This window comes from Thamnophis sirtalis, unplaced genomic scaffold, assembly GCF_051295495.1.
Source record: "Thamnophis sirtalis isolate CommonGarterSnake01/CBP01778 unplaced genomic scaffold, rThaSir2_p1.2 scaffold_3, whole genome shotgun sequence".
In the NCBI taxonomy this organism is placed as follows: domain Eukaryota; kingdom Metazoa; phylum Chordata; class Lepidosauria; order Squamata; family Natricidae; genus Thamnophis; species Thamnophis sirtalis.
Window position 1 is genome coordinate 275,551 of NW_028261383.1, and position 24,335 is coordinate 299,885.

At 47.1% G+C, this 24,335-nt stretch overlaps 2 protein-coding genes and 1 pseudogene across 2 annotated transcripts in view; 1 reads left to right on the forward strand and 2 right to left on the reverse strand.

The window, feature by feature from the left end:
• Positions 1–24,335, forward strand: part of LOC106551987 (uncharacterized) — a 59,424-nt gene that overhangs the window by 792 nt on the left and 34,297 nt on the right. The window contains exons 2-7 of the mRNA XM_087711221.1: positions 2,336–2,537; positions 3,914–4,064; positions 5,192–5,607; positions 6,747–6,870; positions 10,671–10,751; positions 14,147–14,314. Coding sequence (XP_087567347.1) covers positions 2,336–2,537; positions 3,914–4,064; positions 5,192–5,607; positions 6,747–6,870; positions 10,671–10,751; positions 14,147–14,314 — 1,142 coding nt within the window. The remainder of the gene's footprint in view (positions 1–2,335; positions 2,538–3,913; positions 4,065–5,191; positions 5,608–6,746; positions 6,871–10,670; positions 10,752–14,146; positions 14,315–24,335) is intronic.
• On the reverse strand, positions 17,280–18,323 carry LOC106546806 (CD82 antigen-like). Its single transcript, XM_014063775.2, has one exon. It carries the CDS (start codon positions 18,168–18,170, stop codon positions 17,280–17,282), a length of 891 nt encoding a protein of 296 aa, XP_013919250.2. The 5' UTR covers positions 18,171–18,323.
• LOC148046975 (CD82 antigen pseudogene) lies at positions 20,018–21,614 on the reverse strand (annotated as a pseudogene).

Consider the following 24,335-nt stretch of genomic DNA (forward strand, 5'->3'; position numbering starts at 1 on the left):
AGATTCAATGATTCCTCTGAAGAACAGAATCTGCAGCTCTTTGGGCAGTTTGAGCTTCCTGAGTTGGCGCAGAAAGAACGTTCTTTGTTCTGCTTTTTTTGATGACGTTTTTGATGTTAGGTGTCTATTTTAAGTTTTGAGATATGATATTTGATGACTTAGGTAACATCAGGGTGAGAGAGGGTGACATTTGTTGCCTGTTTATGTACAAGCTGCTTGTCCTGCCAGACTGGTGAGGGTGTGGCGTTAGATGAAGTCAGTCATGTAGATGTCCCGAAGGGGCTTTTTTCAAGAGGCAACTGGACTTTCTGTGGTGGGGTTTTTTTTCCTGAAGACATTTTGCTTCTCATCCAAGAAGCTTCCTCAGCTCTGACTGGATGGTGGGGAATGGAAGGATGGATCCAGTCCCCCCCATCCAGTCAGAGCTGAGGAAGCTTCTTGGATGAGAAGCAAAACGTCTTCAAAGAAAAAAAACAACAGAAAGTACAGTTGCCTCTTGAAAAAAAAAGCACCTTTGGAACATAACATGACCTGGATGACTGAGAATCTCCATAGACCTTCAGCCATGTAGTTGTTATCCACAGAACGAAACCAGCCACAGACAGATAGATAGGCCTTCTTTAATGTCCAGTCATTAAGTGGCGGCGGCAAGGGACATGTAGGATATGTCCTCATAGTTTTAGTTATAGTAGTAGCGTTGTGCTATCATGTACAGGTTCTGGCAATTCACTTAACAACTGTGGCAAAAAAAATGTCGTAAAAAGGGGCAAAACTCACATAACAATTGACTCCCTGAACAACGGAAATGTTGGGCTCAATTGCAGTTGTGAATCGAAGACCCCTTGAAGGGGGTAAAAAATAGGAAATTTGGAAAAGTATTTGGAGGGGAGGAAAAAAATATCTTTAAGAAATCTTAAGATTTTGCTTTGGCTAAATAAGGCAGAAGCTGTAGGGGGAAAGCCGTTTTATATAGATAAGGGCCAACCGTACCACTTACCCTATTTTTTGGACTATAAGATGCACTGATGTATAAGACGCACCAAGATTTTGAAGAGGTAAGAAAAAAAAAGTTTTTGCCTTCCCTCAGCCTCCAGCAGCACTCTGCAGGCTTCAGCAGGGCTGGGGGGAGACAAAAACACCGTTTTTGCAAAAAACGGGTCATTTTTCACAAAAACGAGGGGTGCTTTTGCCTTACCCCAGCCTTACCTCTGCTGAAGCCTGCAGAGTACTGCAGAGGGCTGAGGGAAGGCAAAAACGCCTCAGTTTTTGTGAAAAACAGCTTGTTTTTCGCAAAAATGGGATGGCGGACAGGACTTCGGGAGGCCCAAAATGGCTGTATTTGTTGTATAAGACGCACCAACATTTCCACGCTCTTTTAGGATGGAAAGATGCGTCTTATACGTGATAAATATGGTAATACACCTCTCCCACTATCCGTGGCACGACAAAACCGCGCCCGACTAAGCCGCGCCCGATTAAACCGCATCGCTGACGTCATCAACAGGGCGACAACAGTGAGCGCGGAGAAAGAAGGGCGCTTTAAATAGCGCTTTGAAAGCAAGCCGATTCAACTTAAGGTAAGGGTTAGGTTTAGGGTTAGCTTTAGGGTTAGGTTTAGGGTTAGGTTAAGGGTTAGGGTTAGGTTTAGGGTTAGGTTAAGGGTTAGGTTTAGGGTTAGGTTAAGGGTTAGGATTAGGTTTAGGGTTAGGTTAAGGGTTAGGTTTGGGGTTAGGTTAAGGGTTAGGTTTAGGGGGGTTAGGTTTAGGTGTTAATTTTAGGTTTAGCGTTTACAGCGTGCTTCTTCTCTGCGCTGTTGTCGCTCTGTTGATGACATCAGCTACGCGATTTTGTCGAGCGCGCTTTAGTCGAACGTGGTTTTGTGGTGGAACCCCCACTATCTGCTTTAGAGCCTTAGCACGGGCCCCTCCTGAGCTCTTTATCCACCTATTATCTGTTTGTTCCCTAGACAGTCTCTTCATCCCCCAAGGTCTTTCCTACATCCTTTCACAGCAGTAAGCAGCACCCAGCAACAACTTGTTACTTGTTGTTACTAGTGAAATTATTGTGACATCATTAATGTTATCCTCTTCATCATTAAGAGCCATGGTGCCGCAGTGGTTAGAATACAGTACTGCAGGCTAATTCTGCCGACTGCCAACAGTTCGATCCTGATTGGGCTCAAGGTTGACTCATCCTTCCATCCTTCCGAGGTCGGTAAAATAAGGCCTCAGATGGTTGGACCAACTCTTGTAAACCATTCAGACATGGTTGTAAAGCACTACAAAGCTGTATAATAAGTCTCTATTATGCCTGTTGTGTTATTATTTGCCTGTAGGTTTCCCCTTGGAAAAAAAGACGTCTTAAAAAAATGGGTCTGGAACATTCGGCGGAAGAATTTCACTCCCACACGTCACCACGTGCTCTGCTCAGAACATTTTTGCGAGGCCGATTACCTAGAAAATGTGGCTTCCGGTCGGCGATACCTCAAGCCAGAAGCGATTCCGACGGTTTTTAATATACCTGAGCGACAGAGGAAGGTAAAGGTACCGGCGGTGGGACTGGTTCTCTCCCCTCCACCTCCCATTATTGAAAGTAACCATCAGTTGTTTTACTCCTTCTCTTCCAAAAATGATTGTCTTCCAACAAAGATGATGAGGGGACTGGAGGCTGAAACATATAGAGAACGGTTGCAGGAACTGGGTTTGATGAAAAGGAGGAGCAGGGAAGACATGATAGCAGTGTTCCATTGTTTGAGGGGCTGCCACAAAAAAGAAGGGTCCAATCCAGACGTGGTACTCAGCAGGTCCTGACCAGTTCTGGAGAACCGATAGCGGAAACTTTGAGTAGTTCGGAGAAGCGGTAAATACCACCTCTGACTGGCCCCACCCCCATCTATTCTGCCTCCTGAGTCCCAACTGATCGGGAGGGAATGGGGATTTTGCAGTATCCTTCCCCTGCCACGCCCACCAAGCCATGCCTGTTAGGTAAGCTCCTCGTTGGGAGAGCGAGTACGTTCAGAGAAGTGTTGGGAGAGTGTTGTTGGAGAACACACAAACCAGCATACAGAGACACTGCAGTTTAAATAGGCTTTTACTTTCATGGAAATAGAGGTATCAGAGTCCATCAAACAGTCCAAGTCATACACGGATAAGACAGTCAGTCATCAACGTCTTTCAGTTAAGGGATAATCCAAATAACATAGTCCAGTGTCATATAATCAGTTCAGAACTCAAAGTTTGCTAGCAGTTGCAAAATGTACAATAGCTCACAGCACTCAGATCAGATCAGCCCAGCATCTAACGAACAGAGAGCTAACAGTCATTCCGGCTCCCTCTTATGGCCGATTGAGGCAAACAGCAACCAATCACATTTTACAGTATGATTTAAAGAAACAGGTACAACATTGCTATATGATTTATATATTGCCAACCCAACCATTAGATTATATTCCTAACAATGCCCACAGAACCGGTAGTAAAAAAAAATGAATCCCACCATTGGGCCAATCTATTTTTCAAAGCACCACAAGGCAAGGCAAGAAGCAATAGGTGGAAACTAATCAAGGAGAGAAGCAACTTAGAACTGAGGAGAAATTTCCTGACAGTTAGAACAATTAATCAGTGGAACAACTTGCCTCCAGAAGTTGGGAATGCCCCAACACTGGAAGTCTTTAAGAAGATGTTGGATAGCCATTTGTCTGAAGTGATGTAGGGTTTTCTGCCTAAGCAAGGGGTTGGACTAGAAAACCTCCAAGGTCCCTTCCAACTCTGTTATTCTATGATATCCATAACATGGGATCTGTTTCTGTTTCTTTCTGTCAGCGAACCCTAAAAGCCTCTCATTGGCAGCTGTGTCACACAGCCAGCTGGATTTGCCGGATACTTTCCCCAAGTTTATCTTGTCTCTTCCTCAGGGCGCTAAAAGAAGGCGGCCGCTTCTCCGCCGTAAGCCCCCCGACCCTCCACCAAGGAATCTGTTAAAAGTGGAAAGTAGTGCCAACGCGCCCTTGCCCGGGAGTAGCGTGGTGGGTCTGGAGCACTCCTACTCTCTTCCCGCCAGCCCAGGTGAGCCAGGGGTGCCCTTTGGTTCAGTTTGTGTGGCAGAAAAGTGGGTGCGCGGGAAATGCGTCCTTGAGTTCAGGAGGAGAGTGCGGCCTCCACACAAACGTCGTGTTTTGGGGAGCTCACACGGTACAAGTAGTCCTCGACTTACAACCGCACTTGAGCCCAGAATGTGCCTCATTTTATAACTCTTTTTTGGGGGGCCCACATTTGTTAAGTGAATCACTGCAGTTGGTAAATTAGTAAGACGGTTGTTAAGCGAATCTGGTTTCTTCACTGACTTTATTGTTAGAAGGTCGTGAAAGGGGATCGTGTGACTCCAGGACATTGCAACCGTCATACATGTGAGTTGGTGGTGAAGCCTCCAAATGTAAATCACCTGACCCCGGGGGATGCTTCAAGAGTTGTAAGGTCACTTCTAGCGATCACTGAACAAACAGTTGTAAGTTGAAGACTATCTCTATATACCCTTATTTTTTGGAGCATAAGACACACCTTTCCCCCCCCAAAAAAGAGGTGAAAATCTGGGTGCGTCTTATAAACTGAATACAGCATTTTTGGCCTCCCAAAACCCCGCCCCCTTCTCCAAAATGGCCGTGCAGAGGATTTGGGAGGCCTGTAAAGTGCAGGCCTCCCAAACCCTCATCAGGTTTTGTGATGGGTCTGTGATGGGCAATGGTGGATTCCGGATTCCATTGCAACTGGTATGGTTGCAACGGGGCCCAGTGTCCACCACATGAACATGTGCAGTGCATGCGTGCATCCTTACCTCTTGCGACGCCCCTGTGAGCCTCCACAACGCTTCAGCTGCTTGGGAGAGCATTGCGCAGGCACCGTGTGCTCCGTGCACGGAAGCGCTGAAGAGCTCAAATACAGATAAGGAGCTCGGGCGGGTGGGCCCTCTGGAGCACCGTACCGGAACGGTACCCGGGGCTCCGGGCAGGCGCCAGTACACCTGTACTGGCACATACCTCCTGCAACCCACCACTGGGGATGGGTCGGGTGGGCTACATCAGGTGAGCATCTTCTGATGGGTCAGGTATGGGTCACGTCAGGTGATGGGTCTTGTGATTTATTTATTTATTTTTGGTTAAAGTTAATCCTTGATGATCTCCTTTTGGTCCTTTTAGCCCCGGACCCTCTGCTGGCATCCATCCAGGAGCAAGACCTAGCGAAATCAGCCGCAGGAAGCTCTCCCATGCTCCAGACCAGGCCTTGGCGAGAGTGCCGGGACAGAACCAGGCAAAACGCCCAGGAGGAGCCGCTGATCAACTCCGAGTCGGAACGCCGGCGTTTCCGTGACTTCCGCTACCAGGAGAATGAAGGGCCCCGTAAAGTTTGTAAGCATCTCTGGCATCTCTGCCACCAGTGGTTGAAACCCGGGAGATACACGAAGCTGCAGATCCTGGAGCTGGTGATCTTGGAGCAGTTCCTGGCCCTCCTGCCTCAGGAGATGCAGGAGAGCGTCAAGGAACAGGGGCCCTCAACCTGCAACCAGGCTATCTCTCTGGCAGAGGATTTTCTAGAGAACCAGCCTCGGGGGGAGGTGAGTGTTCACCATGGGGCACAGATGTGCAAGGGATGAGTGTCCCAAAGGTCCTATTTTTCCCCAGGAGGCAACTGGACTTTCCGGTTTTTCATTGAAGACGTTTCGCTTCTCGTCCAAGAAGCTTCTTCAGCTCTGACTGGATGGTGGGGAAGGGAAGGATTTGTGTTCCTTGCAGACAGCTGACCATTTGCATTCTCTTTAGAGAGTCCTTGAGTCCGCTTGGAGGTTTATCTGTGTCTTCAGGGTCACCTGAGTGGTGCAAAGGCGTGTGGAGCCTTTTTGGAACTGTTGAAAGGACTGTGTTGTAAACTGGAGATAGAGGATGTCTTCTCCATCCCCTCTGTTGATGGCCTCAGTCCATCTACATTGTTCTTCTTGACTTAACAGAATAGAATAGAACAGAATAGAATAGCAGAGTTGGAAGGGACCTTGGAGATCTTCTAGTCCAACCCCCTGCCTAGGCAGGAAACCCTATACCATTTCAGACAAATGGCTATCCAACATCTTCTTAAAGACTTCCAGTGCTGGGGCATTCACAACTTCTGGAGGCAAGTTGTTCCCCTGATTAATTGTTCTAACTGTCAGGAAGTTTCTCCTCAGTTTTAAGTTGCTTCTCTTCTTGATTAGTTTCCACCCATTGCGTCAATAGTGAACAACAGTTCGTTTAGTAACCGAACACACAAGGATGTTGAAAAGAGGGACGTATGACCAATTTTTAATTGTTACGACCATTGCAGCATCCCCATGGTCACCTGATCGAAATTCGGATGCTTGGCAACTGGTTCATATATATGACGGTTTGCCGTGATGGCCTTTTGCGACCTTCTGACAAGCAAAGTCAACGGGGAAGCCCGATTCCCTTAACGAACTGTGTTACTAACAATTGCAACGATTGTAACACGGAAGGTTGTAAAATAGGGCAAAACTCACCGAACAACTGCCTCACTTAGAAACGTAAATTTTGGACTCAGTTGGGGTCGTAAGTCAGGGACTACCAGTGTTATGGACTTTCAACAAGCCTTTTTTTCCCCCCCGACATAACCGTTCTTGCAATTCTCTGTGAAAGTCGCCGTCTTTTTTCTACCGTTCGATTCACCCTCCGTTTCTCTTAATTCTCCTTTTCATGTCTGGTCCAGATGAATCGGCCGCTCAAAGGGCAAACCTCTAATTTCCCAGCGTCAAAGGAAGCTCTGTCGGAAAGCCAGCAGACGGAAAAGTTCAGGAAAATCACGAGGAAAGAGAGAAAAGCTGCTGTTTTGGGTGAGGACTTCTCACATTTCCTGCTGCTGACTACAGTGGCCTCTTCGGAGGGGAGTTCAGGAAATTCAAAATGGTGGCCGTGCGGTCAAAGATCTCTTCCTTTTCCCCCCTGCTTCGTGGATTCCTCCGTTATGACCACCATGTTGAATTTTTTTTCTTTTCTTTTTTTCTTTTTTTATTGAAAAGTTTTAATAAATTTTACAAATATTTCCCCTCCCCTCCCTCTACCCCAACCCTGCCATCCCTCCCCCCCTCAACTTCCCAGAGCAAAATACAGGGTATAAACATTTAACAATCATACACTAACACAAGCTAACTAACTATAACATCCTGCCTCCCTCTTGTACTTTAACTCCCCTTTTATTAAGCTAAATTTAGATAAATTATAACATTCCTTGTTCATTCATAAGATAATTGAAATTTCTTAGTCCAATATTTATTTTGAATGTAGTCAATCCATCTTCTTATTTATTCCCCCCCTTTTATTGTGAGCCGCCCAGAGTCCTTCGGGAGTGGGCGGCATACAAACCAATAAACCTAACCTTCTCCATTTCAGCTGTTGAATTTTTTTGACCTTCCCTGCAGGTGTCACTGGCAGAGAACCCAATTTCTCATCCCCTTCCCTTCCTTTTTCCACACCTCCTAGTTCGACAACCGCTTTCTTAATCCCCTAGTCCTGTGTGAGGTGCCGAGTACCTCAGCTGCGCTGTCATTACTAAAAAGTACTTTTTTGTTTCTTAAGAAAACAAAAATAATGTCACGACTTACAAGAGCTCATTTAGTGACTGCTTAGTTATGACACTGAAAAAGTGACCATTTTTCACCTTTTTCCCTGTTGCTGCATCCCCAGAGTCAAAATTTGAATGCTTGGCCATTGTTTCATATTTATGACGGTTTTACAGCATCCCGGGGGGAGGGGTCACATGATCCCCATTTGTGACCTTTTTTATAAACAAAAATCAGTGGGGAAGCCAGATTCATGTAACATCTGTGATACTAATTTAACAGCTGCAGTGATTCACTTAACAACGGTAGCAAGAAAGGTCGTACAATGGAGCAAAATTCACCGAACAAATGTTTTGCTTAGCAACACCAATATTGGGCTCAATTGAAGTCGTAAGTTGAGGATCTCCTGATCAGCATGTAAGGGGGGGGGGTTAACCATTAGTTACGTCAAATGTGCTGCCATCTGATATGTTATAGAGCAGGGGGTCGGCAACTTTAAACACCCAAAGAGCCATTTGGACCTGTTTCCCACAGAAAAGAAAGCACCGTGAGCCACAAAATCTTTCCCGTGCCTGACTTATTTCTTGAGCGGCCACAAAATTAGCCTATCTAGTTGAATTAAATATTCTATTTCTTCTGAAACTTTTCTTTTCATGGATTTATCCATGGTTGGCTGTTCTGACCCCCCTCGTTCCACACCAACACACACTCCGAGCCAAAGATCAGTTATGGCATTTAATTAACAGACAGACAGGTCCTTGGCAGCAAACCGGCACAGACAAGCTTGGGCAGCAATAAACACAGATAAGGCTTGGCCGCAATCCAGCCTGCCAAGCTCATAACAATGTTCTCCGACATTCGTTCCTGTGTTGACTTCTGCAAGAGGGGCGTGTGTACAAGCAGTCTTTTTATAGTCTGGAGAGGAGCCTAATGACCACCAGCTGAGCGCAATTACCTCCTGTAATTGCATAATTGTTTCTGACATCTAGTAGCTCTTCGATGGCGTGCATCCAGGAACAACTCACTGCTGGCGTCTGGCTCACTTTCCCTTGTCTCCTCCCCACTGGTCCAAGGCTCAGGTGCCTCCTGGTGGCCAACCAGTCTCTCTGCGCCTTGCTCGGAGTTGGAACCCTGTCCAGGGTCCTCCACATCCTCCAGAGCTGACTCATAGGGCCCATCGCTGTCGGAATCTGGTGGCTGCTCCAACGGCTCCTGCTGGGCCACAACAGTTGGTCTACCGGGGGTCGAAACGCTCAATAAATTGTGTGCCAGTGGGTGTCGCACATTGGCAGGCGTGACACATATTTTGAGCAACAGGGAGCCGCAGCCGAAGGATGAAGGGACCACATGTCACTCCAGAGTTCCTGACCCCTGTTAAAGAGTAAAGCTGAAAATATTCCCATTTGTCAAAGATATTCCTGGTGATAGTATTAACTTAGAGACTGGGGATTTTTTACTGCTTTGTGATTTCTACAGAAGTTTTCAGCTGATTATAATCTGTCCTATTTTAAAACTGAGGCTCGAAAGAGTTGTATCTGAAGATGTGAAACAACTGAGATCAAAATTCTAAAATTACCCCAGCCACAGGCAAACATTTAACTAGGATGATAAAAACAAAGCATTTATTTACAAATCAGTAAGAAAGCTTTTTAAAGTTTTATGTCATGTACTTACTGTATTTTATCTCTGAGGCTGTTTCCCCCCCCCCGCTTAAATCTTTTAATGATATAGGTAGTCCTCAACTTTTGACTGATCACTTTGCGACAGGGTAAAGTTACAATGGACCTCCTCAAAGCTGCTCACAAGCTGATTTCAAAGTTGTGGTACCCCCACCCCCATGATCACATGATCACATTTTGGAGGCTTGACAACTGGCCTCCATTTGCGGCCATTTGCGTTGTCCTGTGGTCACATGATCACAATTTGCAATGGTTTGTTTTTAATAGAATAGAATAGAGTTGGAAGGGACCTTGGAGGTCTTCTAGTTCACCCCCTGCTTAGGCAGGAATCCTTACACCACTTCAGAAAAATGGCTATCCAACATCTTCTTACAAATTTCCAGTGTTGGAGCATTTACAATTTCTGGAGGCAAGTTGTTCCACTGCTTAATAGTTCTGTTAGGAAACTTCTCCTTAATTCTAAGTTGCTTCTCTCCTTGATTAGTTTCCACCCATTGCTTCATGTCCTGCCCTCAGGTGCTTTGGAGAACAGCTTGACTCCCTCCCTTGACAGAAGCTGCTGTTTACGTTCAATTTCTGGCAAAGAATGCCCATTGGATACAGTGAGTTCACTTAAGAACCGTGGCATTCACTTAATAACCTAAAGATCATCAACTCAGGTGGAGTTACGTTGTGATCCGCTTAACAATCGACACAACTCGAATAATATAAATACTTCATTTGGCCAGGTGTTCAAACGTTCCGTTTTTCCTTACAATTCTTAATTCCACATTCGATTATACTTATAAGTCGTAGATAACCTATACTTTGGCACTTTTGCTGTTGGACTCTCATGGCCTTCATAAACAATCTTGTGTAATAAAGAATGCAGCTAGTCCTCAACTTACGACAGTTCATATAGTGACTGTTCGAAGCTATGTCGTCACTGAAAAAAAGTGACATGAACATTTTTCACACTTACGACCACTGCGGCATGCCCACGGTCATGTGATCAAAATTCAGGCGCTTGCCAACTGACTCATATTTATGACGGTTGCAAAGTCCCAGGGTAACGCAATCACTTTTTGTGAGCTTTTGACGAGCGAAGTCAATCGGGAAACCAGATTCACCGAAGAACAGAGATGCTAACTTAATAGCTGTAGTTCACTTAAAAACTGAGACAAAAAGATCATAAAATGGGACCAAGTTCACTTAACAGCTGTCTCACTTAGCAACAAATTTGAGGCCCAATTGCGGTCGTAAGTGGAGAACTGCCTGTACATTCTTTAAACCATCTCTGCCTCCCTTTAAGACAATTCAGAACTGGAGTTATCTATATCACTGCAGGGAGAAGGTCCTGTCTTACTACTGGTTTTTTCCCCCTCCTGTCACAATTGTTTCCATTTTGTCTTCCAGAAGACAGGACAGTGAAAGAGACCGTTGAAAAGGAAGACGCTTCCAAGAAGATCGTGTCCTCTGAGGTTGCCGTGATTGAAAGTGGGTACCTATTGGAAATGTTGGGGTCTATTCTCACCCAGGCTTCACAAAGTCTCGAAGCAGACTCCTTGCCCCGACAAAACCCCTTTTTATTAAGCTCACGTGAATTCCTCTCATTCACATCCAGCAAAATCCCGGCAAACAGTCTTTCAAGGGTGAATTTACAACCACAGACCTTATCAGGCTTGGAGAGCTGCCAGGGCTGACACCTTCCAAACGCAACGCTGTGCAAGAAAATACTTGGCAAGGAGTCCCCGAGAGTCACGAAGAAATCTTCACACTAATTAAACGAACTAATTGTCTCCTGCAAACTCCCCTCCCCTTTCGCTCCTCTTTATTCCCTATGGGAGGGGCCATTCACCGTTCACCTGTAGCTGTACTCCTAAGTCGGCCAATGTTCCTTAGCTGTTCCCTTCTCCTGGCAGCTCTGGGCATGGGCACATCGGGAACAGGCTCCAGCTGTTCTTCTGCCCCACTGATGTCCAACTACGAAGGCAGCTGATAACTATCAATCAGCCATCTCTGCTTCCGACGCAGAGCATTCATGAGAGCCTTCCCCAGGCTCCAGGACTGGCCCATGTTCCTCCCCAACCTGCTCACTGTCTGAGTCTCCGCAGGGCCGCTGGCGAGCCACAACATGGTCCGGGAGGAAGGGAGACACGAAAAAGGAGCACTTTAGATGTTCTGCTCTGAAACCAGGTTCCCCCCATTGCATCGAGCCATGATTTGCTTTCCTGTAGCTTCTGGAATGAAGTCTCATTCCACAAATATTGCTAGTTGTAGCTTCCATCTAGTTGACCAGTACAAATAGTCCTCGACCTATGACACAGTTGAGCCTAAAATCCCTCTCCGGTCCAGAATGTGGCAATAGGGAAGCTGTTCAACTAGGATTGGAGAGACCCAGTTTCTAGTCCCCTTTCTACTGTTGGGACTCCCCTCCCTCTTAGTCCCAGAGCTGAGGTGGGGATGGCGGGGTGGGGAGAAGTAATTGTGAAGATCTGGACTAGACGTGGAGAGACCCAGTATTCATATTAACGATGCGCTTAATGGTTACCATATTTTTCGGAGTATAAGACGCACCTTTTCCCCTCAAGAAGGCTGAAAATGTGGATGCGTCTTATACACTGAATACAGCATTTTTGGCCTCCTGAAACACCGCCCTCTTCACCAAAATGGCCGTGCAGAGCCTGTAGAAGGCTTTCAGAGAGCTCTTGGGGGCTGGGGAGGGCAGAAATGAGCAAAAGATGGGCTGTTTTTTGCTCAATTTTGCCTCCCCACCCCCAGGAGCACTCAATAAGCTTCCTAAAGGCTATCCATGCCCCTTTTTTTTGCAAAAAAAACCCAGGCCCATTTTTGTGAAAAACGGGCCATTTTTGGGAGGTTTGCAGAGTGCAAAACCTTTTTTAACTTGCCTCTTCAAAACTTTGCTGCGTCTTATACTCCAAAAAATACAGTAATTGGAGGAGCTGTATTTTTGTTTTCAACTTTCCTACCAGAGTATTTATGAAGATTCTCAGTCATCCAGGACATGGCTGTCCCAAAGGTGCTTTTTTTTTTTTTTCAATTGGACTTTCCAGTCTTTCTTTTGAAGATGTTTCACTTCTCATCCGAGAAGCTTCTTCAGCTTTGACTGGATGGTGGTGAATGGAAGGATTTATACTCCTGGCAAACACAGAAGAACAAAACTCATCAGGACAAGATTCAGCAGCCCATCTGCATTTAAAAGACAAAAGGCCACTCTCTTGAAGGCAGCCAAGTCACCATTTTGGGCAGAGAGGACCGCTGGTTTGAAAGAGGGGTCAGAGAGACCATCTATGTCAAAATTGAACACCCTCCCTCAAGGGGGGGGGGTGAGGAGGGAATATGACATCATAGTATAGTATAGCCTTTATTGTCGTTGTACATCATGTATGCAACGAAATTGATTTTAGCCTCACTGGGGCAATCCATGACAAGAAATACAAACAACATAAATAGCATAAAGAATAATCCCTATGCAAGTAATTAGGAAAAAGGAAAAGAAAAACTAGTCATACGTTTCCACGGATGTATGATTGATTTTTTATTTTATTTTACTTTATTTGTATGCCACCCTTTTCCCTGGGGGGACTCAGGGCGGCTCACAATTCAAGGGAAGGGAGGAATAGACAAGTTACAAACATGAAGACAATACATCGTTAAAAAGCACAACAGTCATACCATTCGAGTGGGGTTGAAGTCTTTAGCCCCAGGCCTGTCGGAACAGCTAGGTTTTAAGGGCGATGCGGAAGGTCTGGAGGGTGGTGAGGGTACGAATCTCCACGGGGAGTTCGTTCCAGAGGGTCGGAGCCATCACCGAGAAGGCTCTCCTCCGGGTAGTTGCCAGTCGACATTGGCTGGCTGATGGAATTCGGAGGAGGCCTAATCTATGGGGTAGATAGGTATGGAGTAATTGTGGTTGTGTTTGAGAGTCTCGCAGCCCAAGGATAGAAACTATCTTAAAACCTGTTTGTTCAGCTGGCTATGCTTCGATCTCTTCTGCCCGATGGTAGAAGTGCAAAGAGACACTGACCAGGGTGTGAATCATCTCTGAGTATCTTCCTTACTCTGCTAAAGCAGCGAGACCTGGTCATGTCATCCAGTGGGGTCAGAGGGCAACCAATGGTTTCTTGTGCCGAATTGATCATTCTCTGTAATGCCTTCCTGTCCGCAGCTGTTAAACCAGCGTACCGTACTGTAATACAATATGTGAGGACGCTTTCTATGGTGGGCCGATAGAAAGAGGTCATCCGCCGTTGTTCCACCTGATTTGTTTCGCAGCGCTCTAAGGCAGTGTTTTTCAACCTTTTTTGTGCAAAGGCACACTTTTTTCATGAAAAAAATCATGAGGCACACCACCATTAGAAAATGTTAAAAAAATTTAACTCTGTGCCTATATTGACTATATATAAAGTGTTTTTCCCACTGCACACCTTACACTATGTCACGGCACACTAGTGTGCCACGGCACAGTGGTTGAAAAACACTGCTCTAAGAAAATGAAGTCTCTGTTGGGCCTTTCCAATCACCAGGGACGTGTTGTTTTTCCAGCCTACATTTCCAGTCTTTTGAGCAGTTTCACACCCATTTGCACCACACAGGTGACCCCGAGGACACGGATAAACCACCAAGTGGCCTCAACGGCTCTCTAAAGAGAACGCAAATGACCAGCTGTCCTCGAGTATCAATCCTTCGCTTACCCACCCTCCAGTCAGAACTGAAGAAGCTTCTCGGATGAGAAGCGAAACATCTTCAAAAGGAAAACCAAGAAAGTCCAGTTGCCTCTTTGTGTGGGGGGGAGGGAAGCACTTTTGGGGTTTTCCTGGCAAAGGTCAATTTGGGGGCTGAAGTTTCTGTGTGTTTTTTTTTTTAAATAGTGATTCTAGACAGGGATGAGTTGCAGAGCGATCAAGATGGGGAGCCAGGCGGGACACCCTGCGGAGAGAACGGCAGGACGGACGTAGAAGAGCGTTCCGAAGATCCGGATGATGCCAAGGTCCAAGAACGGGAAGGAACAGCCGAGGAAGGAAAAGACGCAGCAACAAGTAATCTCCTTTCGGTTCTCTGGCTTGTTGTTAATCGGAGTTGGTTTTAATTACCGTGTTTTTCAGTCTATAAGACGCACCAAGATTATGAAGAGGCAATTTTTTAAAAAAGTTTCGGCACGCTCCAGACCTACCCAAACCGGCCCATTTTTCACTCATTTCTGCCCTCCCCAGACCCCAGGAGTACTCTGAAAGCCTCTTAAAGGCTTTGCCATTTTGGCAAAGGGAGCAGGGTTTCGGGACGCAAAAAAATGCTGTATTCAGTGTATAAGACGCACCCAGTTTTCACCCTCTTTTTTGAGGGAAAAAGGTGCACCTTTGCTCTGAAAAATACGGTAGTTCCTGAGGTTCCCCCCTTTTTTCCTGGGGATCCTCTCTCTCTCTCTCCTTTCAACTCTCTTATTATCCACATGCGCTTCCTTCGTTTTCTCCCTTTCCTCACAAAGCACGCAGCGAGGGCGAAACCACGAAAAGAATTGAACGCCCCAGACCAGACGTCCTCGACATACAACCAATTTGTTTTGTGACCATTGAAAAGTACGGGTAGACTTAACAAGAGTTGCCTCAGTGATCATTCAGAGTTACAACGGTCCTTTTTCACACTTGATGACCACGGCAGCCTCCTCCTGGTGATGTGAACAAAAGGATCAAAAGTGGGTGGGAAAAGTGACCATAAGTCAACTGTCGTCGTAAGTTTGAACTGTCACTAAACGAATTGTTGAGGACCGCCTGTAGTGGGTAGTATGCTATGCTCTAAAGCAGAGGTGGGGAGCGATGGCCCTTTTAATGGCTCTGGCTGGCTCAGGAATTCTGGGAGTTGAAGTCCACAAGTCATAAAAGGGCCATAGTTCCCCACCTCTGCTGTATCGTATAGTGATGGCGAAGCTTTTTCGCCTCAGGTGCCAAAAAATGTGTGCACGTTCTATCGCGCTGGCTCACATGCACATCCCCATAATCTAATTCCCCCCCCATGTTGTGCCTCCACATGTGCATGACACCCCCACCCCACCCCTGCTGCCCTGTGCGTGGCTTTCATGGAGCCTGTGGAGGGCAAAAATTGCCCCCCCTGCAACCCCCCTCCCCCCTCCCGGAGCCCTCTGGAGTCCGGAAACGGCCTATTTTCCAACTTCCATTGGGCCCAGTAGGTCCATTTTGTGCCCTCCCCAGGCTCCAGAGGTTTTCTAGAAGTCTGGGGAGGGCAAAAAACTGCCCTACATGCAAACCAGAAGTTTGGGAATGGACTTCCGGGTTGCCGGTTGGGCTGTTTTTCTCCCTCTGGAGGCTTTGGGAGGCTTCCCTGAAGCCTCCGGAGGGCGAAAAACAGCGTGGAAACTGGAAATCCGTTCCCAAACCTCCAGTTTGCATGTTGGGCCGTTTTCCGCCCTCCTCAGGCTCCTAGAAAGCCTCTGGAAAGCCTTCAGGGAAGCCACCTGGAGGGCGAAAAATGGCCAAAAATCAAGGCGGAAAAATCAGCTGCCCTTAGAAATGGCTCCGTGTGCCACCTGTGGCACACAAGCCATAGATTCGCCATCACTTTTTGTGATCTGGATCATATCCTTGTTAAATCTTCCTCTCTCTTTGTGTCTCTGTCTCTCTCTCTCTCTGTGTCTCTCTTTCTTTCTCTCTCTCTCTCTCTGTCTCTCTCTGTGTCTCTACGTGTTTCACTGTGTGTCTGTGTGTCTGTCTGTGTGTGCCTGTCTCTCTATTTGTCTACCTGTGTGTGTGTGTGTGTATGTCTGTCTCTCTTCCTCTCTTTCTCTCTCTCTCTCTCTCTGTGCCTGTGTGTCTCTTTGTATATGTGTGTGTCTTTCTATCTGTGTCAGTCGGTATGGTATGTGTGTGTAACTATATCTGTGTGTGTGTGTTGCTCTCTCTCTCTCTCTCTCTCTCTCTCTCTCTCTCTCTCTCTCTCTCTCTCTCTCTCTCACACACACACACACACACACACACACACACACACACCAGAAGGCACTGGATAAACCTGTCCAAGGGAATTATCTGCAAAAATCACACTTAATCACACTTGGAAGGTTGGGCTCGCTGTTCCATCTGCTCAGTGTCACCAACGAATGAACAGTGATCGGAAAGGCTTGGGAATTGTCTTTTCATGTAGCGGTTCTATGTTAATAACGTGGAGAAATAACACAGCAACAGGTTCCAAAGCTTGAAGGAAGTTTATTGAGGATGCGTGTTTCTCCAGAGGACAAAGCAACCATTGGATGCGTCACGCGCATCGTTGAGAAAAGAAGGCCCCTTGGGAGGTTTGTAGCACGTTTGAAAGGAGACAGCCCAATAGGCAGCAAGGGTCCCGGTTTCTTGTGGATAGAATTGAATGCAGATAGATCTTCTGGATAAATTAAATGCATTATCCAATTCTTGGATAATGGGAAGAAGCAATGGACACGCAAAGAAGGATCATCTTAACCTAAATCATGACTATGGATAAAGCTTAAAAATTAACCAGTCTTTCTCCACTTCCGGCACTTCAACTCCCAGAATTCCCCAGCCAGCATGGCTGGCTGGGGAATTCTGGGAGTTGAAGTCCACACATCTTAAACATGCCGGAGGTTGAGAAATTAGATCATGTAGCTCAGAGCTGATGTTAATGTTTCAAAGTCTCATATAACTAAAGGTGGATAATGCTGACTGGGCAAATGTTGAGGAGATTAGCTAGGTTTTGAAATCTTTAAGATACGCTATAGGGATCCTGGTACTCCTCTTTTCTGAGGAGAATTCAGCCCTCAGAAGTGCAAACCAGAATGCTGAAGGGTGAGAGAAACTGGGGATTTCATTTGAACCTCTGGAGGCTCAAAACTGGCTTGAGTTCAACGCATCCGCTACCAGCCAGGCCAAGATGTCTCTTTAACAACCTGAGGGAAACAACCTGGAAAAAAAGGGATTTTGTTCTTTTCCCTTAAAGGGAGCGGTCCCTTTAACCGCGGCGGCGGCCTTCCACTTGGGAGATTCAGCCGTGGCCTACAGCATACACGTTCCGGCCTGCGCAAATGTAAAACGCAAGACCAATTCCCAGAATCTCGAAGGCGATCACGACGAAGGACACGAGGAAAAGGGCGTCCGCCACTTTCTTGAACCACTTTTGCACAAGCGTACGGCATCCCTGTTTTTTCACGGGCCAGTCGCTCGCCACAGATTTAGGGGAAACGGTGTTCAACCGGCAGACGCCCAGCGCCGGTTGGAAGCTGGCTGGGTGGTCGCTGCAAGAACATGGGTAGGTTCCCATTTTTTCCTGGAAAAAGGTGTTGTTTTTCCAATTTTCCGGCCCGGTCCAGCCACAACAAGCCAGTTTGACCTGGACATAATCCAAAGCTATCTCTTTGTGCTGGTTGGCTTGGTCCATTGGGTTATAGTTGTGGATGAGGCTGAGGACATTCTTGTTGAGGTTGTCTTCCGTCTTTTGCTGTTTGATAAACAAGCCAGGGAAAAAGTGGAAGATGACAATGACGATCAGGAGCGGGATGTAGGCGATCAGAGCGAATTTTACTCCAAAGTAGAGTCCGAGGCTGCCCCATAAGCCGAGAAACATGGCGAGAGCGCCCACTGCGATGAAGATGTACAGCAGGCCTTGGAAGGAGTCGAAAACAGACTGCAGGAGGGAAACGTAGGCGCTCTTGGTGATCAAAATCCAGAGGCCTATGCTGAACATTGCACATCCCACCAGAAACAAAAGGACATTGAAGAAGAAGAACAAGCACTTGAGGCATTTGAAGAAGCATTTCGACATTGTTGCTTTTTCACAGAACCTCTTTTCAGAACTCAGAACCTTCAGCGTCAAAGGAAAGAAACACGGCAACCAAACAGAATAGCTTGGCTGTGTTTCCGGGTGGGTCTGAACCATAGAAGAGCCCTCCTAGACAATGACAGCATTGTCTCTCAAAGGCACTCTAGCCAGGTCTGGTCTTTATGATCCATCCTTTAGACTTGAGCAGAAGCCCGTATGGCTGTTGGCTTCAGGAATGGCTCTAGCAGGGTTGGGGAACAATGGGCCTTTTATGACTTGTGGACATCAGGTCCCATGCTGGCTAAGGAATTCTGGGAGTTGAAGTCCACAAGTCATAAAGGGGCCATCATTCCTCATGTTGGCTAAGGAACTCTGGGAGTTGAGGTCCACAGGTCATAAAGGGGCCATCATTCCTCATGTTGACTAAGGAACTCTGGGGATTGAAGTCCACAGGTCATAAAGGGGCCATTATTCCTCATGTTGGCTAAGGAACTCTGGGAGTTGGAAGTCCACAGGTCATAAAGGGGCTATTATTCCTCATGTTGGCTAAGGAACTCTGGGAGTTGAAGTCCACAGGTCATAAAGGGGCCATCATTCCTCATATTGGCAAAGGAACTCTGGGAGTTGAAGTCCACAGGTCATAAAGGGGCCATCATTCCTCATGTTGGCTAAGGAACTCTGGGAGTTGAAGTCCACAGGTCATAAAGGGGCCATTATTCCTCGTGTTGGCTAAGGAACTCTGGGAGTTGAAGTCCACAGGTCATAAAGGGGCTATTATTCCTCGTGTTGGCTAAGGAACTCTGGGAGTTGAAGTCCACAGGTCATAAAGGGGCCATCATTGCCCACCTCTGATCTAGAGCATCTCCTATGCTTTTCAATTTCTTACTTCAGTCAAAATATTTTCCCAGATATTTGAACACCCTTTGAGCTTCTAATTCAGCTTTAAGCCTCTCTAGTAAGGTTTTATGGTTTCCTAACTCCTAAAACATTGCTGTTGAGCATTGGAGAAAAGTACTTAAAAACAAACGCTATAAAATGATATCTGGGCTTTTATGGTATATAATCGCAATTCGAGGTCATTAAAAATGTAAATGTGTCATTATTCTCTCTCCGCCGCCCGCCTCCCCAAAAAAACCCTGGAATTCGACTTGTCCTGATCCTGCTTGGCCTTTTGTAGGATATTAAAAAAAAAGTTTTGTCATCTAGCGTGGGGCCCTGACAATAAGGATGAGCCTGTGTCATGGTGAAATTGAATGTAACATGTCAATGTTTCTCAACCTTGGCCACTTTAAGATAGGTGGAGTTCAACTCTCTGCTGGCTGGGGGATTCTGGGAGTTGAAGTCCATCTGTTGGTCCACTTTTTTAAAAAAAAAACTCTCTTTTTTACAACCTATGCAGCATCCCCATGGTCATGTGATCAAAATTCAGATGCTTGACAACTGACTCATATTTATGACGGTTGCAGTGTCCCGGGGTCACGTGATCACCTTTTGCGACCTTCTGACAAGCAAAGTCAATGGGGAATCCAGACTCGCTTAACAACCAGGCTCCTAGTTTAACAGCCACAGTGAATCACTTAACAATGGTGGCAAGAAAAGACGTAAAATGGGGCAAAACTGACTTAACAAATTTCTCACTTAGCAGCATAGATGTTGGTCTCAACTGTGGTTGTAAGTCGAGGACTATATGTAACTGAGCCCAAAATTTCTGTTGCTAGGCAAGACTAAGTGAGTTTTGCCTCGAACAGTTGTGTTGTGGCCTGCCAGTGGCCAATGGAGCTGGCAGCAGATTTGGACAGTGAGGAGGTTGGGGAGGAAGATGGGCCAGTCCTGGAGTCTGGGGAAGGCTCTGATGGGGGCTTTGTGTCGGAGGCAGAGAGGGGGCCAGAGCTGTCTGACAGTTATCAGCTGCCTTCAGAGTCAGACATCAGTGAGGCAGATGAACAGCTGGAGCCTGTTCCCAGTGTGCGCATGCGCAGAGTTGCCAGACGAAGGGGAACAGCTAAAGAACAGGGGTCGACTTGTTACTAAGGCCACAGGTGGATGATGAATGGCCCCTCCCAGAGGAAATAAAAGAGGAACGAAAGGGGAGTGGAGTTTGCAGGAGACAATTAGTTCGCCAGGACAAGGAGTTTGTTTCATGTTCTCGGGAAGCCTCGGTCAGAACAGGTTGCAAGTCAAGAATTGCCTGTACAACAAAAATAAACTCCCTTCAAATGAGCAAAAAACAGGAAGATCTGTGATCCCGAGTCCTCCTTAGAAGCTCACCTGACCTTTGACCTGATGGACATCCCAAGCACCAAACAGGAAGGGAAAGAAAATTGTACAGCCGATACAACTTTATTTTTCAAAAGTTGGAGAAACAAAGCAAGTGATACAATTCCAGATGGAAGAGATTTTTCCCTTGGAATTGAGGAAGTCAGCCTCAACAGCGGGGTCTGAAAAATGTAAGAAGGAATGAACCAGCCTCAGGTAGGAATATTTGTGGAAGAAATCCACAAGTCTAATCTCCCGACTTTATCCAAATTGCACAGAAGGAAGAGGGTACGAACCCAGCGGAAGGGGTATATGGAGCATCCTGAATCTTATTGTGGTGGTGAATAAAACTCTAAAAGCCCGGCCATTCAGAACATTTGCATTCATTTGTGGAAGGAGCAAGATAAGTAGAGGAAGAGTTGTTAGGCTAAAGCTCTAGCAGGGACTGCCAAGCATCGTCTGGAACAAAGAACCCAGTTCCCTCTATCCTCCTGGATCGCATCCAGGCTCCAGGCGGCGTTGTCATCTTTAGTGTAGGCATGTTTTGGTTTTGAAGAGGTGGATAGAGAGCCCTATCCCCAGCAGCTCTGTGATGGCCACTCCTGTGCAGACCCCAAGAAAGAGGTTGAAATTTCTCTGCAACCAGCTCAGCACAGCCATCCGGCACCCCTGCTTCTTCACGGGCCAGTCGTTCACGTTGGTTGTATTCGAATAGGGCTCCAGGGCACAGAAACCTGTCCCCATGTAGGCATCCTCTGTGTGGTTGCTGCAAGAACATGGATAGTAGCGCATTTTGCCTGCCCAAAGGATTTTGTTGAGTTGCCAGTCTTCGGGTCCGGTCCAGCCACAGCACGCAAACTTCATTTGAAAAGAGTCCCAAGCGACTGCGAGGGCCTGGTTCGTATCGTCGGAAGAGTCATATGTCTGGAGGAGATCAATCACCACCTCGGGTATCCTGGCTTTCAGCGAGCTCTGTTGGAAGCAGATCATCAGGCCAGCGGTCATCTGGGCCGAGAGGATGAGCAACAGGCAGGCGATGTAGAGGCCAAGGGTGCACTGGATGCCAAAGAAGGCCCCTAAGCATCCCAGGTAGCCAAGCACCGTGGTGATGGCACCGGCTCCGATGAAGACGTAGACCCCAGTTTTGAACGTGGGAGACGAGTTCTGCATGATGGGAATCAAGGCCTTTTGGTCAACCAAAATCCAGGTCCCGATCCCAACCATCAGCGCCCCCAAGATGAAGAACAGGTGATTGAAGAAGAAAAATAAGTGTAGGGTGACACTCTTACTGCAATATCCCCCCATCGTCTCCCTTTGAATAGAATCTTGGGATTTCTGTTTAAAACAGAAATCCCAACAGAAACGGAACATTCAACTGGGGGGTGGGGGAGTCCACAAACACAACAGAACAACTGTATGTCGCCATCTGTGGAGCTTCTACCTTAGGCTTACTAAGCTTTAATCCCGTGATGGCGAACCTATGGAACCTCTCTGCGGGCACGCGAGCCGTCGCCCAGCTCAGCTCCACTGTGCATGCGTGTGCACCTCCCGCCGGTTAGCTGATTTTCAGGTCTCTGCCGCACATGCAGGAGACATGCGGGCATGCGCAGGGGGGGCGGGGAGAGTCCGGGGGCGCATGCATCGGGGTGTTGGGAGCACGGGGCTTATGTGCATGCACGGGGGGGCAGGACACATTGTATTATGGGTATGGGCACGCGTGCATGCGCTGTTGTGCGCGTGCTTTTGGCATGTGAGGACAAAAAGTTTAGCCATCACAGCTTTAATCCATTCTATTTTTCCCCCTCTTTTTTACGTTTGGGCCCAAATCAGTGTTGACTCCTGATGATCGCCTGGCTACGACGTCCCTGCACTAAAATAAGGGAGGCACCACAAAGACAGTGGTTGATTTATTTCGGTTAGACAAAGGCTGTGTTCCTTTGACAAAGGCTATTGAGGATATGTTATTTTCTTGTGTGTTATCTCTAAGCCCCTTTCATTCAATCAGTCAGTCAGCTGGAGGGGACCTTGGGGGTCTTCTGGTCCAACTCCCTGCTCAAGCAGGAGACCCTACCAGTCTCTTCTTAAAAACCTCCAGTGATGGAGCACCCACAACTTCTGAAGGCAAGCCGTTCCACTGCTCTTTGAACAGCCGATTTGAACAGCCGAATTGCAGAACTGCAGTCAGCTGAAGTGGCCTGCAGTGCTGCACTCTAACCACTGCGCCAACTCGGCACAAGAGTTGCCTCAGTGATCATTCAGAGTTACTACAGCTCTTTTTCACACTTAATGACCACGGCAGCCTCCTCCTGGTGATGTGAACAAAAGGATCAAAAGTGGATGGGAAAAGTGACCATAAGTCAACTGTCGTCGTAAGTTTGAACTATCACTAAACGAATTGTTGAGGACCACCTGTAGTGGGTAGTATGCTATGCTCTAAAGCAGAGGTGGGGAACGATGGCCCTTTTAATGGCTCGTGGCTGGCTCAGGAATTCTGGGAGTTGAAGTCCACAAGTCATAAAAGGGCCATAGTTCCCCACCTCTGCTGTATCGTATAGTGATGGCGAAGCTTTTTCGCCTTAGGTGCCAAAAAATGTGTGCACGTTCTATCGCGCTGGCTCGCATGCACATCCCCATAATCTAATCCCTCCCCCATGCTGTGCCTCCACATGTGCATGACACCCCCACCCCACCCCTGCTGCCCTGTGCGTGGCTTTCATGGAGCCTGCGGAGGGCAAAAATTGCCTCCCGTGCAACCCCCCTTCCCCTCCGGGAGCCCTCTGGAGTCCAGAAACGGCCTATTTTCCAACTTCCGCTGCGCCCTCCCCAGCTTTATAGAAGTCTGGGGAGGGCGAAAAACTGCCCTACATTCAAACCAGAAGTTTGGGAATGGACTTCCGGGTTGCCGGTTGGGCTGTTTTTCTCCCTCTGGAGGCTTTGGGAGGCTTCCCTGAAGCCTCCGGAGGGCGAAAAACAGCGTGGAAACTGGAAGTCCGTTCCAAAACCTCCGGTTTGCATGTTGGGCCGTTTTTCGCCCTCCCCAGGCTCCTAGAAAGCCTCTGGAAAACCTTCAGGGAAGCCTCCTGGAGGGCGAAAAATGGCCGAAAATCAAGGCGGAAAAATCAGCTGCCCTTAGAAATGGCTCCGTGTGCCACCATCACTTTTTGTGATCTGGATCATATCCTTGTTAAATCTTCCTCTCTCTTTGTGTCTCTGTCTCTGTCTCTGTCTCTCTCTCTCTTTCTTTCTCTCTGTCTCTCTCTGTGTCTCTCTGTGTCTCTCTACATGTTTCACTGTGTGTCTGTGTGTCTGTCTGTGTGTGCCTGTCTCTCTATTTGTCTACCTGTGTGTGTGTGTGTGTGTGTGTATGTCTGTCTCTCTGTCTATCTCAGCGTGTCTCTCTGTCTCTCTTCCTCTCTCTCTCTCTCTCTGTGCCTGTGTGTCTCTGTATATGTGTGTGTCTTTCTCTCTGTGTCAGTCGGTATGTGTGTGTAACTATATCTGTGTGTGTGTGTGTTGCTCTCTCTCTCACACACATACACACAAACATACACACGCACAAACACACACCAGAAGGCACTGGGTAAACCTGTCCAAGGGAATTAGCTGCAAAAATCGCACTTAATCACACTTGGAAGGTTGGGCTCGCTGTTCCATCTGCTCAGTGTCATCAACGAATGAACAGTGATCGGAAAGGCTTGGGAATTGTCTTTTCATGTAGCGGTTCTATGTTAACAACATGGAGAAATAACACAGCAACAGGTTCCAAAGCTTGAAGGAAGTTTATTGAGGATGCGTGTTTCTCCAGAGAACAAAGCAACCATTGGATGCGTCACGCACATCGTTGAGAAAAGAAGGCCCCTTGGGAGTTTTGTAGCACGTTTGAAAGGAGACAGCCCAATAGGCAGCAAGGGTCCCGGTTTCTTGTGGATAGAATTGAATGCAGATAGATCTTCTGGATAAATTAAATGCATTATCCAATTCTTGGATAATGGGAAGAAGTGCAAAGAAGGATCATCCTAACCTAAA

Coding starts and splice junctions, on each gene's coding strand:
- LOC106546806 (XM_014063775.2), bottom strand. CDS start 18,170: ATGGTTCAGACCCACCCGGAAACACAGCCAAGCTATTCTGTTTGGTTG.